Genomic DNA, 15,058 nt, shown 5'->3' on the forward strand with positions numbered 1-15,058 from the left:
TGTTGAATATTTGTACATACTCATATGGAACACTACATACAGTGTATGTACATATATATACACACACATATATGTATGTATATATATATTTATATATTTAAATGTACAGCATATATCACATGGTTATGTGCATCACAGTTTGAGAGAAGGTCTAATCATCCATTTTCTAAGTTTGAGCAACACACAAAACCAAAGACACTACACAAAATTCACATATGCGTGGACAACACAAACACAACACACAGCATCACAAATCAGACAAGATTAGATTCCCTCTGAAAACCACAAATGCTAATATGACTTCAGCAGCTTTTCCCAGAAGTTAAGCAAAATATTTCACATACATACCAACACATATACAGAAAATGTGAGCCAAAATGAAAACTCATGTTTAATAGTCAAGCTATAGCTATAGCATCTTACAATCCAGACATCACCAGTCACACACATCCTCATCAAACGGAAAATAGATAAACAGTCATACTTTTCACAGGGACAATAACCCAGATCCTCATTTACCTTTGACCACTTTAGACAGACAGAAGAAATGTGTTTTAACCTGCACCATCTATAGCTCATGCCATCACTGGCCAGGCAAAAAAGTTATTCTCTCACTCTCCCTTTTTCTCTATCTCCTGTATTTCTCCCCATTTTAGTAGTTTAATCTCACTGATTATGTCACTCACACATGCAGATACCTCACATTACACATACTGATATTACAGCTGCTTGTTTATGTCTCTCTGTTTCTCTCTCTTTTACACACACACACAGACACACACACACACATGCACATGAACACATTTGTAAACACGTATGTGAATACACAAACAAACAGCAGGAGCCTGAGGTGTCCGAGTTTATAAAGTTTATGGGTCTCAGGATTAACATTCTTGCTTACGTCCCTCACTCGCATACTTGTTTTTTACTCTCTCTCCCCTCTCTCTGTCATGCTTGACCTCGTGATGAGGACAATGGGTAATTAGTGGGGATGGAGTGTCAGTAGGTTGCCTAGCAACTAGGTTTACCGACAACACAAGAGTGAAAAAGAGAGGGAAGAGGTAAAGGGAGACAAAGAGGAGAGGATGGGAGACAGACAAACTCATTAACTCACTGAAAATATTAACAAGTAAACACTCATTAACTGATATAACCAGGTAAAGAGCACACACATAAATACACACACACAGACATACGAAGGAAAGGCGGTAGGAAAAAAAGGACAGCTTGCTCAAAGGTTGTAGGTAGTATTGGATCTGAAAGTCCAAACAACTTTATTCCTCTCTGAGTGAAACTTACTCCCCAAAACTGAGAAAAGAGAAGAAAGAATCAATCAAAGAGAAGGCAAGAGACAAGGAGAATGAGCTTAGCTTTATGTTTTATATCTAAAACACACACACGCGTGCGCGCGCGCTCACACACACACACACACACACCCACAGACCCCATAAGAGTAGCAAGCCAAAAGTTTCATTGGACCATAAAAAGTCACACCTGGTCAGAGCCAGTGACCTCTGCACTACCAACACTACCACACACACACACACACACACAGACCAGCAGATAAATCTATGTCATGGTGGAAAAACTGACTGAACGGAGCCAGTATTTAACCAGTTTGTACAAAGATACAGACTGATTTTCTCTCTCTCTCTCTCTCTCTCTCGCTGTATGCTGCATATGTGTGTGTGTGTGTGTGTGTGTGTCTTTCCCTCTCGGTTTCCTCACCTATATTTCCTCTGCCCACTTTGTATCCTGTCTTCACAACAGCCAACAATGAAATAAAACAGCACACACAAATGACATCCACCCCCCACACACACCCGCGCATGGATGCAGACACCCACACACACACACACACACACACACACACACACACACACACACACACACACAAATGTCTTCTGTTAGAGGAGTGCTGTGTTTTGTTCAACACTGAATCCATTAACTAAATGATATTTCTTCCTGTACAGTTGTACCTGAACACACATACACATACATTTTCCCAAAAACACACTCACTGACACACTAAACTACACTCTCCTACATCTCACTGTCCCAGAATGCAAGAGACATAAAGTTATCCTGGTACAAACAACCAGTACTTTGTGATTTTGAAGAGAACCCTGCAGGAAAGTGTTCATAAAGAACTTTTACTAGCTTTAAAAATGTTTCCGAACCCTTCAACTATCAGCTTAAAATATCCCCACCACAGTGACACAGACACAGAACATTCCCTCTGGATTTAATCACATTTCTCCATTATCTAAAAAGAGTCTTTCTCTCATGTCCTTCTGCTTCTGAAATCAGATTTAAATGCTTTGAGTTACAGACTAAAATATGGTTATGGAAAAAAGAGCACTTTAGAGAAAGAGAAAGAGAGAGAGGGGGGGGGGAGAGAGAGACAGAGAGACAAGAGAAGCATGCATGTAACAGACTGACATTATTACTTGAAAACATAATGAGCTTTTGCTAAACAGAAAAATGAGTCTATTACTCTGTTTAAGCAAAGAATGGAAGCAAAGTGAAAATGTATATGTTTTCATGTACATGTAAGTGTACAGATATAAAACACTTCAGTACTTATAAGGTTCTTCATATTTGTTTGCTAAATATCTGTGAAATCCAACACTGTTACATGTGTGCAATAAGGTGTCAATTTAAAATGTTTTTAAAATTTAAGATTTTGTCTTTATGTGAATATGTTCTCATATCTGCCAGTAACTTGGGGGGGGGGGCATTGGGTGACAGAGGGCAAGAGAGAGAAGAAAGCTATTTAAAGAGATTTACAGAGATGACCGTTTAAAACCATTGTCTAAAATATGCTCGCCTTCAAAGACATTTTTTCCTTTAAGTACTGAGCTCTCACAGAGACACACTTATAACACTGTTATAAATCTGTCTATTTTCTCCCTAATCTATCCCCACTCACATACACACACACACACACACACACACACACATACACGGAAAGGACAGAGTTCTAAAACAAGAGACTCAGTCTTTTGGAACTCACTTGTTGTGACTCCATGACAACAACTTCCTGTCCCAGTTTTTGTCTGAAAGCTGGTTGGCTATCACAACAGCAACATTTTAAGTTCACCAATCAAAGAGCTCCCTGTGGGCCTGACCATAAAAAGCAGATGAACACACACAGGGTCAGAGAAACTTACTGTACACCATTCAGACAGAGAGAAAGATGCCGAGAGAAAAAGAGTGAGAAACAGATAAAGAAAGAGAGAGAGACAGTATAAGATAAACAAAAAGACGAGAAATAAGAAAATAATAGTTCAGGTCAACAAAGATAGTATGGAAAAAAAAGAGCTGCCAGGACAAATGAAGGAAAAGACAGAGAGCAGAGGGGAGGCAGAAAGAACTGTTCAGAGAGCACAAATAGGAGAAGAGAGTAAACAAGAATACAACACAAGAAGACGGAGGGAGGACGAGTGAGAGTAAGTGTTATGCAGCCATCAATCAACAAGGGCTGTAATTACTGAATTCTGAGTGGCTGACACGTAGCCTGAAGGCGGGGATTACAGCCTTAATGACCGGACAATGACAGGCTGTGCTCTAGTGCTTGACAGCTCTTCACTTAAGACGAACCAATCGGTATGGCTCTATCATACGGAGCTGAAGGAAAAGGCTTGTGAGTAGAGTGAGATCATCAAAGTTCGCTATCAGATATATGACCACTGGCCAGCACAATGAACTTTGACACTTGCCAGAACCAAACAGGCAGCTATTATTATAGGGCAAAGAAGAAAGTCAGAGGTCACACCAGTTAATGATCAGGTATTCTCCTCAAGGTGTGGTCCACTCTCTCTTTCTTTCTATATGCTTCCCTTTCTCCCTTTCCCTCTCCTTCTAAAATTTAATTCAATTCAATTCAGTGCAGTTTGGTTCAGCTCGGTTCAGTATAAAATGCTTCACTTAGAACAATAAAATGACTCATCAGTATTCCCAAAGCAACAACGAAGGAATTTACATAATCAGTCTCAGAAAAAGTTATTGGTCAGCGGCATGACAATCCCAACTTCACCCAACCTTCTCTAGTCTCTGTTTTTTTCTGTGTGTGTCTGTGTGTGTGTGTGTGTAAGTGTGTGTGTGCAGAGAGAGAGAGAGAGAGACAGAGACAGATACAGAGTCAGTGAAACGAGGGAGGGGGGCTGTGTCAATGGGGGTGATTTTCCCTGTTAAAACTTGTTCAATCTCAGGCCAGCATAGAGGTTTGGCAGCATAACAGGAGGATGTGTGTGTGTGTGTGTGTGTGTGTGTGTCCATGTGTGTGTCTTGTTGGAAAGGATGACTCATGTTGTGGTTGTGTTCCATGTTCAATCAGGATAATCCAACTTAATGGAGAACAGAACTACTGTCCCAAAACCTCAGACCCTGAGTGTGTGTGTATGTGTGTGTGTGTGTATGTGTGTGTGTATATGTGTATGTGTGTGTGTGTGTGGGGGGGGGGTATGTGTGTGTGTATACACTTCATAAGGTACACACACACACACACACAATAAAAAAAACATACACACATGCACGCGCGCACACACACACACACACACTACCACAATACAAATTACAGACCACCCATCCTACCACAATATATGCCTTATCTGAAAACTTCTTCTTTTTCCAAATATAGCAAACTGCATTCAGTCTGCTGCTAAAGACTCAGAATCACATACATCTTCACTGTAGACAAATGACCTGGAAAGCCCTGAAAAAAAAAATCTCCCCTAACCTTCCAGACCTTTTACCAACTCCACCAAAAAGATGTCGGCCTAATGAATTTAATCTCCATTTATAACCTTTTAAATTTTCTCTTTTTGCTCATCTCTTGCTCAGTCTGTTTTAGCCCTTTCTTTAAATTTGCTGAACGCAGGGGAGAATGCCGATTGTATACTCCTTGTGACAGAGCCAATGGAAAGAATGTTCCAACTGCCACACAAGTCCCAACTGTTTTTTAATAGCGTTGCTCTCATGTTGGGACTTCTACAATAATATGGCTGACAGCAAAACAGAGAGATTCATGTTCTCTCCTCTTTACTGCTACAACTACTGCTCCAGATATCAACTTCTAGTAAAAACTATCCCTGGAACACTGACACATAGCTGCAGGAAGGTCAGTTTTTAGGATTATTGACTGGAAACTGAACTGCTGGTTCAAATCCTTACTTGGATTGTAATGAATGCAAAACTGACTTTGGAGCTGCAGACTTAAAGTTCTGCTCCAAAGCAATGTTCTTCTTGACTTGAGCTACGGGCTCTTCAGCCAAACAAGTTTCTCCAAGGGTCCCCTCTGCAAAATGATATTCCTGTCCTCTCCCTCCCCGAGGCATCCGTACAAAAGACAAAGTGGCTCGTGATGGATCTCTTAATTTAAAATAGAAGACAGATATTAAAAACATTGGAGGATGGATGGTTTGCTTTTGGAAAATGGTGAGTTTTATGTTGTTAGGAGGAAGCTCTTTAGTCAAGTTGTGGTAGTGGATTATTGGAAAGGGAAACAGATTTTGCTGTGGATTTGATTCTCGGGCAGAACAGTTCACTACAGTTCATTAGCTCTTTAAAACTAGCTTTACACCAGATGCTCAGGTTGTACAGGGTCAATTCTGCTGTGCACTATCACTAGTATTTTCAATTTGAATCACACTGACAGTGCTGGCCGTGTCTGGTGCCACTATGAACATAACTAGTTGTGTTCTTAGAGGGCCGTGGGTGCTCGTCATGCTTTTGTGAACGCAAATTAAAACAAAGATAAATTAAAAAACTTTTAAGTTTTTCACTCACAGCTATGTGTGTTCTCTAAATAACAGCGTTGATACAAGTGCTGAAGCATTGATAAAAGTGCTGGTCTGAACAGTCTTTTAAAAGTGTAAAAAAAAAAAAAACAGAGAGAGAGAGAGAGAGAGCATGTGTGCTGATGAGTATTATAGCTGTGTGCTGATTTGAGATGTAAAACAGGAAACTACTACATGACATTTCTGTCAGTCTAAGAACTCTGTGGTAGCAAGTGAATTGTCTAGACATGTGCTGTGCTCTGCTGACTCTCCATCATGGGGAAACACACTTCAGAACTTACTGTTTCTCAGACACACACACACACACACACACACACACATACATACAGACAGACAGAGAGTTCTCTACATTTCCCCTCTGACCTCCAGCATTGAAACTGAATATATCACCAAATCTGTCACTCATAAAACCACCAGATGATGAAGGGAAAGAAGGAAGAAAGAGAGGAGGAGGCTTGGATCTTTATCAGGTGTGTGTGTGTGTGTGTGTGTGTGTGTGAAACACTCGTAAAACTCCCAGCGTTCATCCTGGCTATACCCATAATGCCCCCTTTCAAGACAACGCATGCAAGGTCATGCTGAAAGGTCAAAGTCTCTCCCCACCAATCGTCTCACTTGAATTCCAGCCATCATCACCATGGCGATATCCCCTAATACAAAACAGCCTTTTCACACCAGTCTTATCAGATACAGCTGCACAGACCCTTTTAGCCTGTGTTTCCTCTCTTTCTGTCTGTCTCTCTTTCACACACACTAGTAACTCTCACTCAAACTGACAAAAATAAGTCTTGCCTGCTTAAGTACATGCAGGCCTCCATTTTCATGAAACAAAAGTTACACTGATTTAACCAAATGGTACCATAAATCTCACAGCAAAACAGCAAAAAAATCAAATGTAACTTTACATTTTCATTAGTTTAAGAAAAGCAACAAAAAGTGGTCTGAGTGGTAAAGGTCCCTTTTGTGTTACCTGCCTGCTCTCTTATTTGTGACAAAACAGTAACTGAGCAAAGTAATATGGCTTTAAAATAGTAATATGCTATTTCCAATATTAACGCCCATTCCAACTGTCATTTTAAATGCACCACGCACAAAGGTTGAGTGAAATTAAGTTCCATTATGTGATGTCACATTATTGCGTCACATTGCATTGAGGTAAATTACTCTAAACAGGTTTTTCTCAGCATAAATGAATTCAGTGAGTTGAGTGGATAGAACAAAAAATGGATGGAATAAATGTTTCAGTGGGAATTCAGCTGATTCGTTCATTTTGGTCTACAGCTGAGAGTGTCTTTAGTGTGAGTGTGTGTGCGTGTGTGTGTGTGTGTGTGAGTGTGTATGTGCATGTGTGTGAGTGCACGCGTGTGTTTGCACACACGTGTGCATGTGTGTATAAATCTATGGCATCCAGCCATACAATCTAACTGCTGGTAACCTTTGACCTGGATCAGAAATCCACACGCACACTCACACAAACACTTTATCAACTGTGGAAACTAACCCCACATTTCTGCTTTCCTCACCAAAACTAGCTCTCATTTTTCCAGTCAGAAAAGCCTTTCTTTCAAACCAGCGAATGAGTGGTGTATTTTCTTTTCAAGAATTGAAACAGTATTTTATTTCACAGTCCCTTCTTCCACCAACAGAGGAATAGAAACATCTGGAACAAATTTTTTTTCATCTTTTTTTTTCTTCTTTGGAATCAGCAGACAGCACAATGGTACTTATGGGATCCAGATGTGAACCAGGACTGTAAAAATTCACACAACACATTCTCTCTTTCTACATTCTTTCCCCCTCTCTTTAGCAAACAAAATGGAAAAACAAAAAACAAAAAAGAAACAAATGGAGACGCTCACAATACGTCTGTCCTTCATTTAAATACCAGAGAATTGATTTCACAGGTTGCCTAGGCTAAATGACAGAGAACATGTCTTTGGATAGTATGACAATGTTCATTTCACTCTCTCAGCTTCACAGCTTCCTGTTTCCTCTCTCTCTCTCTCTCTCTCTCTCTCTCAGGTATTTAGGGAATGTTATTCAAGGGAAAATGTTAAGTGTATTGATTTGGAAGGCCTGTGCCAACACTGAGAGAGTAACTCCTCAGTGTGTGGAGTAACCAGGGGGTCTCCCTCCTTGCACCCCCCTCCCTCTCCAATTTCTCTTAACAAGCCAGAGGAAAAAACATCAGAGCACGAGACAGGAAAGCAACAGAGAGAGAGAGAGAGAGAGAGGGAGAATGTTAAGTTCATTGATGGATAAAGAAGTTGAGAAAGTTCTTGAACCCCATGCTGTAAATAACCTGCAAAGAACAATATGGAGTAGCGGTGATAAAAGTGTATACCCACAGCAGACACACACATAAGCACACATACTGCAGAACAATGGAGCAGTGTGTACAAGATACGGGTGGTTGGGTGAAAACACACTGGCAGTGTAAAATCCAAAGGCAAAACAGCCCCAGTGACGTATTGCTGAGACTCTTAAAGAGGAGACCACCACCAGGACAGGTTTAATGTAGGAGCCCTTGCCATATAAGGCTCCAGCTTGCCAAACGTGTATTTATTTTAATAATGCACTAAAACCTTGTGTAGCATTGACAGATCTGAAACATGACCTACTCTCAAACTGTAATGCAGTGAATATAGATAAAAAAAAATCACATTAAGAAGCCCACAGAGTGATACATCTCTCTCTTTCTGATCTCTCTCTCTCTCTTTCTCACACATTCTTTCTCTTTCTCCCCCTCAATTCAGTAGTTCTTCAATGGTATGAGTACTTATGGTACATGGTATGGTACATTATTATCATTCCTTCTCTTACTCATTTTCAGAAACTCAATAGTGCTCTTATTTATCTTCCTAAAGAAGGAGAAGAAAAACATAAATCTCTTGTGTGGTAATCAAGTCTGAAGGTCCTGACCCTGTCTATTTCACCTTTGATCTCTCACCCTTTGACCCACGTCTCCTGTAGGTCTCTTGTCATTAGGGATCAGTGCAGCTCTGTAAATTAAGTTATGATCAATGCAGCATTCTTACATACATACTGAGGCATTCTGGAATACTTATATTTAACCAAAAAAAAAAAAAATCAGAAAGTATGACAAGTTTTATTCCCCCCAGAAAACATGAAAGGTTTGTGGGAGAGCATGTTTTGTGAGTTTTTTTTTCTTTGTACTCCACAGACTAGTTGAGATTTTACAGTGTGTGAATGTAATCTTAAAGGATTTGGGAAGAAAAAAGCTGTACTCCACAGAGTGGGTGGAACCAGAGACATTGAAAGGGGGGAAGAATGAACAATGAGAATTTCACAAGTGTTGTACTCAAGTGTCTATTCCATAAAGCAATAGAGCACACCAGCAAACATCATAAAATGAAAAACCACACAAACTAAAATGAAAAGGAAAAAGAAAGAAAAAAAATGGCCTTCCTCACTTTTAGTCGCCCACCAAAAAAAAAAATTATTATGGCTGTCTGCACGGAGATTTGTGGGGGTGTGGAATAAGTTATAAGTTGTGAAAGATTAAAACGCTAGATAGTTCTCAGCCTCCCAGATCTCAGACTCACACAGAACACTGTGAACCACAGACACACTGTTGTCATGCAGAGCAAAATGTGGTTCTAACTAAGCAATTTCAAAGCATTAGAAAAAAAGTATGTTTAATCAGACAATTTTTGAAGTCAAGTGATTCAAACCAAAATAACTCTAAACCTTAGTTATGGGGTGCATAACTAAATGTAAACTTCCACTAATTTTGAATTAAAATTGATTTAGAAGCCGTAGACACTTCTCAAACTCTTATGGACTATTAAAGCCTGCACTGTTAATGGAGGCCACTGACTAATTCCATCTTGTCCTGCTCCCTCTAAGACGTATGACTCACTGGGTAATGAGTCAGAATAATGACAAAGATGTGCTTAAGAGATTGTCTGTCTGTGTGTGTGTGTGCGTGTGTGTGTGTGTGTGTGTGTGTGTGTATGTGTGTGTGCAGGCACATGCACGTGTTTGGTGATGCAGAGGGCAATAATCTCCACCCCAGGGTAAAAACAGCTAGTAAGAACCAAGTATGGATCCTATGTTGCCTAATTGGGGGAACTGTGGTGATTATTTTTAATTACTTCTTGACTAAATCTCCCTAAGCAACTGAATGGAGAGGAACTTTTAACTGTGGGTGTAGACGTATTATCTGAATGACTACGTCTGATTTTGAAAGCAGATAGCTTTTAAGTCAATTCGCCATAAAAAAAATGGAGCCTAAGAAAGAAAAGAGAGATATTAGAAAAGAGAGATATTACTTCTCTAAATCTATGGAGTATAATTAAAGAATAACAGCTGTTTGCAACGGGCCACTCAGAGGGAGGGGGGATAGAAAGCATTTCTTAAAAAAGCACAGAGAACTTCTGAGCCTTCATTCAAGTCATTCAAATGGGTTTTAAAACTAGGATGTCAAACATGACACCAGCCCTATTGCCCTTGCACATCATAGCTCTATACCGAACTGCACAACTGAATCACTCTTCAAACCTAGCCACGTCTATGGCTTCCAATCAAAGAACGAGGGGGTGTCAGACCACATCTACAGTTTACATCATCCACATTTATGAGACTAGATCATGCCCCTCAACAGCAACCACCCAATCATCTTCAAATTTCTGAAATAGAAACATAATTTCCTAAAACTCACTGCCAAAAAGTGAGGTAAAATGGCTCCTTCCCAAACCCATCACTTATAATGACTTTTACCCTCAAAATGAGTCAATTCGATTCAGTTATTGCAAAACAAGTCTTAAAGCCATTTAGAACTCACTGTGTTTTTTTTCGCGAGAGTTCACTGTGTGGGAAAGACTACCATATGCAAACTCACTTTGACTATTTACATATATCAGTAGACTAGACTGACCACCATCTTACCTGGGTATTCCAATTGGAATGATTTGCAAAGATGCAAGTTAAGTGTAGTCTTTGCAAGCTTTACATTTTATATCACGGTGTCTGTAGTGGTTTTTAGGTGTTGATATATGTGCATGAATGTTTGCATATTTGTTCCTAATAATCTTAACATGAACTAATCCATCATATGACTTATTGACCATATGTCGACATTTTATAACTAAAATTGTGAAGAGTACTCTGAATTATATTTGACACCTGGGAAAGCCAAGTTGCTCACAACAATGTTTTGGCACCAATTTCACTTGAAAAACAGTTATTTTGTTACACTCTATGTGGCATTGGATAATGCAGGCTGCCATTTACACTAGCTAGCTTAGTAGAAGCAGCAGCACTCTGTTATAATACTCTTGAGTTCTGAGTACATATAGAGGTCTTTCTAAAGTATTTACATATCCAGACAAATAAGATAGAGCAAGCTGATATGCCATTATACGGTTATACATCAATGACAGGTCAAAGTTTGTCAGTAGTATAGTATTAAAATTTTGCAACCTTTAGAAAAACAAAATAGAAGGAGACTGGCTTACTAATTTTTAAAACTTCCTGGGATGTGTTTTTCTCAAGTAACTGAAGAAAGAATGTTATTATATGTCGATTGAAAACAGACCCTTGGAGGAAATCCCCTGAGATTACAGACCCTTTAACCAAAAAGGTGAAAGAGTGGGTGATAAAAACAAGTATTTAAACTAATACTTATTACGTTTTGTGAAATCTTTCTCTTGTATGGAAACAACATTATGTTCATGATGTTGTTAAATTAGATGTGATAATTTCCTAATTGATAAATTCCTAAGTTAGATAGAATATGATTAGGTTAGCTTGGATATAATGGCGTATTTTGTATTAATACCACTATCTTTTTCACAAATAGCTTGTCTTTCAAGCATCCCTTCTCCCTGAGACAGAATCTGATAAGTGTCTATCCTACACAGAGATACAATATGTCCTTCCTATGACATTAGAAATAAGCAGTAATAAACACGTCGCTACTTAATGGAATAAACTTCATGCGATGTAAAGATTGTAGATATGTGGTTGTTTAAAAGTGCAAGATTAGCTGGCTAATAATATAGAATACAGAGATAAGAATCGTTGTCTATGTGTATGTGTGTATATGTGTGTGAGGTATGTTTTATACAGTGGGTGACTTGTTATTTTTTAACAGGGGGGAAGGCACAATGGTCACTGACACTACTCTATAGAGGATATATGTAGAGGGGATGGCAGGTTAACAAGGGGGATGCATTATGGTCATTTTGCTAACAAGGGGAATGGCATCCCCCCTCACCCACCCACAAATCGCCTACTGGTTATATATGACATAACAGCTGTAACTAACCTGTAACCAGATTTTATGGTTACAAAGCCATTTTTGATGGGAGAACGATGGTGCTCCAGTAGCTTGCTGGGTTAGAGAACTCACCAACACCAGCATTTTTGGTAAAGTTAGACAGAAAAAAATACATATGCTACATCACTTACACTCTATGCAATGGTATGAACAGAATCCCTCATCCATTTGCTCCATAGGATTTTACCGTTTGCTGCTGAGCAGGTTCCAACTGCCTTAAGGTAACTATTATAATTATAGGTACAAACCATTTCCGCCGCAAATTGTGACATAACATCCTCTCCATGGGTTTATTTCTGTGAATGTAAGAGACCCAACCCCCCTCTATTACAAGGCAACATAACTGACAACCATATCAGAAATAAGGTATGCAACACGTTACAAGCTACAATATAGAGAGCTTTGGACTACCAGTGATTTGTCATTGAAACAGTTTGGCTGTACTACAGACATACAAGTTTAATCAAGTCGAAGGATGAGTAAAGCATATGTTCTTTTCTTCTGAACTAACCCCCCTGATCAGCCCACTTCTGAGGTAAACAATTCTGGGTTGCTCTTTCTCTCTTTTTCTCACAGCAAAAAAAAGCAGGCCAGCCACCATGACCAGACACGAAACTAATTATTCTTGGAGATCAGGAACTTCAACCCCCCCCCCCCCCCCCCCTCCTCCTCCTCCTCCTCTTCCCTCCCTCCTTCTCTCCCCCCTTCCCTCTCTCCGTGTCTCTGGGAGAGGGTATTCCCTGGGACACCCTGGAGAAGAGTTAAAGAAGAGAAAAAGAGAAGAGCCAGCTACAACGCCAGCTCACATCCTGTCTGTTCCATCTGTGACCGTTATATTTTTTATTCACAGATGATGAGAGAACACACATTCCAATTTCAGCCAAGGAGCATACGTCTTGTTCCATCTACAGTTCTTCTAGAGCACGCTCTCCTTCTGATTTTAGAACTTCAGAGTGCCACTACATCTTAGTGCTTTACAGCATGGAAAAGAACAGTGCTTCACACTAGTCGGTTTTGAAAATAAATCTGTCACAGTCAGTTTTATCAAATTATACAAGTCAACCTGATAAATCAACAAATAAAGGGATACAGGCATGACTACCAAAATTTGACTTATAACTGGAGAAAAAAATGGAGTTTCACATATGAAATTGTAGCAGTTGATAATATTGTCTACTTAAGTTTTGAAGCCAAGAAATTGGGAGCTGCCAGAGGGCGCATGCTAGCCACCCCCTCCCAAAGAACTTGAGCAGTAACCTAGGTGGTGAAATCCAGGCTACTTATTCAAGAACAAGTAAACTTAGACATCACTAGTTAATATTCGCGCAGAAACCGTGGGACTTGTAAACGTGGAGCGACAAGAGTGAAAAAAACGGCTCGGTTCGCTGCGTGTCCGATCCCACGGAGCTGACACGCGGCGACTCCACCCTGCTCCTCCTGCACACGCCCCGTGAGACCCCGCCCTCCCGCCTTCGCTATAGACGCGCTATAGAAGCGCTCTAGACTGATGTTCTTCATTAGTTAAAAATAAAAAATCAGGTATTACAGTGGCGACTCAGAATAATTTAGACACAGAACGACAAAAAAAGATATAAATACTGGATGCGATATTCCTACAATGAAAAGCCAATTAATAAAGCGTGTGTTTTGCAATAAATTTGATACTTTTTATTGTATTTCTTTTAAAGCCCCCTTTCAACGTGAAATCAGTTTTTATACATCATTTAGAAAAAAATAGGTGTTCTCAACAGAAACCAAAATGCGAAATATCGTCGTTCAAATGTAAACTTAAAATTTGTTTACTTATCTCACCATGTGTCTGAGAAACACTTGCAAATTCATTTTAAAAGCATCAGACAGCATAATGTAGGCTAACAATCCAAGGTACTCTAAACTGACAAAACCACTGGATTTTGACTGTAATGTAATTATGGACATAGCTGCAGATGAGAAAATTGCTCAGCCTAAATGTTATTCAGCAGAGGAGTGCAGAATTGTGTTGCTTTGCATAGCATCACATTTAATACAGGCAGAGGAATTGTGTAGCTTAGAAATTCAGAAACCCAAGAAAGCTTCACAACGTCCATCTCGTATTGTGGACTACTACAAAGCAATGACCATCTCCGAACTGATATGAGACCTTGGCGTGATCTCTGGAGAAGCCCTCTCCAGGCCCCCTCTGTCACTTGGGGTTTACAGCACAGAACAGACTGTGGAATGCCTCACTGAAGAAAAATAACACAGAAGCATTTAACAAAACGCCGCAGAAACAGAGGAGGGGGATGGGGGTCAAGTTCTTAACTCGTTTTGGGGATGATAAAGCCTGCAAACCATACCTCTGTGCAATCAATAGTGAGTGGTCGCTGAAAATGACACTTACCTGAACTGGCTTGCGAAGTAATAAAAAGCAGAATTGTCGCTAAAGAGAGTAGCACGTCCCTTAGCCTCCGTTTTACTTTCCATTTTATGTGGGTATCCATGACAGCCAGCTGCTGTCCTCAGAAAGAGTGTGGAGCAATGAGTTAAAGCAACTGGAATTTAAACTGTATAAATATCTGTGGCAAAACTTCTAATCAAACTTGCAGCCCAGGAGATCCTGGAGAAAGAAAGAGAGAGGGAGAGAGGAAAAGGGATGTAGAGTTTCATGCAGCCATAAGTTTAGGAAGTCTGGATTCCTCCAGATAGTTTGTGGATGGGGGGACCTTCTTTCGCGCACTCGTCCTCTCCCTCTCCTTCGCTCCTCTGATCTAGCCAGCGCTGTCTCTCCGACCAGAACTGATGCCCCTTTTCGCACTCGTCACTGAAACCTCTTGAAGCCAAACTTACTTGGGGGAATCAAACTGTCAATCAAAAGAGCCGACAAGAAAGACTAGCGAATCAGAGTGGTCTTAGAAAATATCTGTCACCTCATTGGTTGAGAAAAACAGAAGGGGGGTTTAGTAAAAGTTTTTCC

At 40.0% G+C, this 15,058-nt stretch overlaps 1 protein-coding gene across 1 annotated transcript in view; it reads right to left on the bottom strand.

Annotated features, from left to right (window-relative positions):
- The window catches only part of col5a1 (procollagen, type V, alpha 1), a 76,558-nt gene extending 61,973 nt beyond the window's left edge, over positions 1–14,585 (bottom strand). Inside the window, exon 1 of the mRNA XM_030767927.1 lies at positions 14,486–14,585. Coding sequence (XP_030623787.1) covers positions 14,486–14,585 — 100 coding nt within the window. The remainder of the gene's footprint in view (positions 1–14,485) is intronic.
- Between the last annotated feature and the right edge of the window lie 473 nt (positions 14,586–15,058).

The sequence above is a fragment of the Chanos chanos genome, chromosome 3 (assembly GCF_902362185.1).
Source record: "Chanos chanos chromosome 3, fChaCha1.1, whole genome shotgun sequence".
NCBI classification, from domain to species: Eukaryota; Metazoa; Chordata; class Actinopteri; order Gonorynchiformes; family Chanidae; genus Chanos; species Chanos chanos.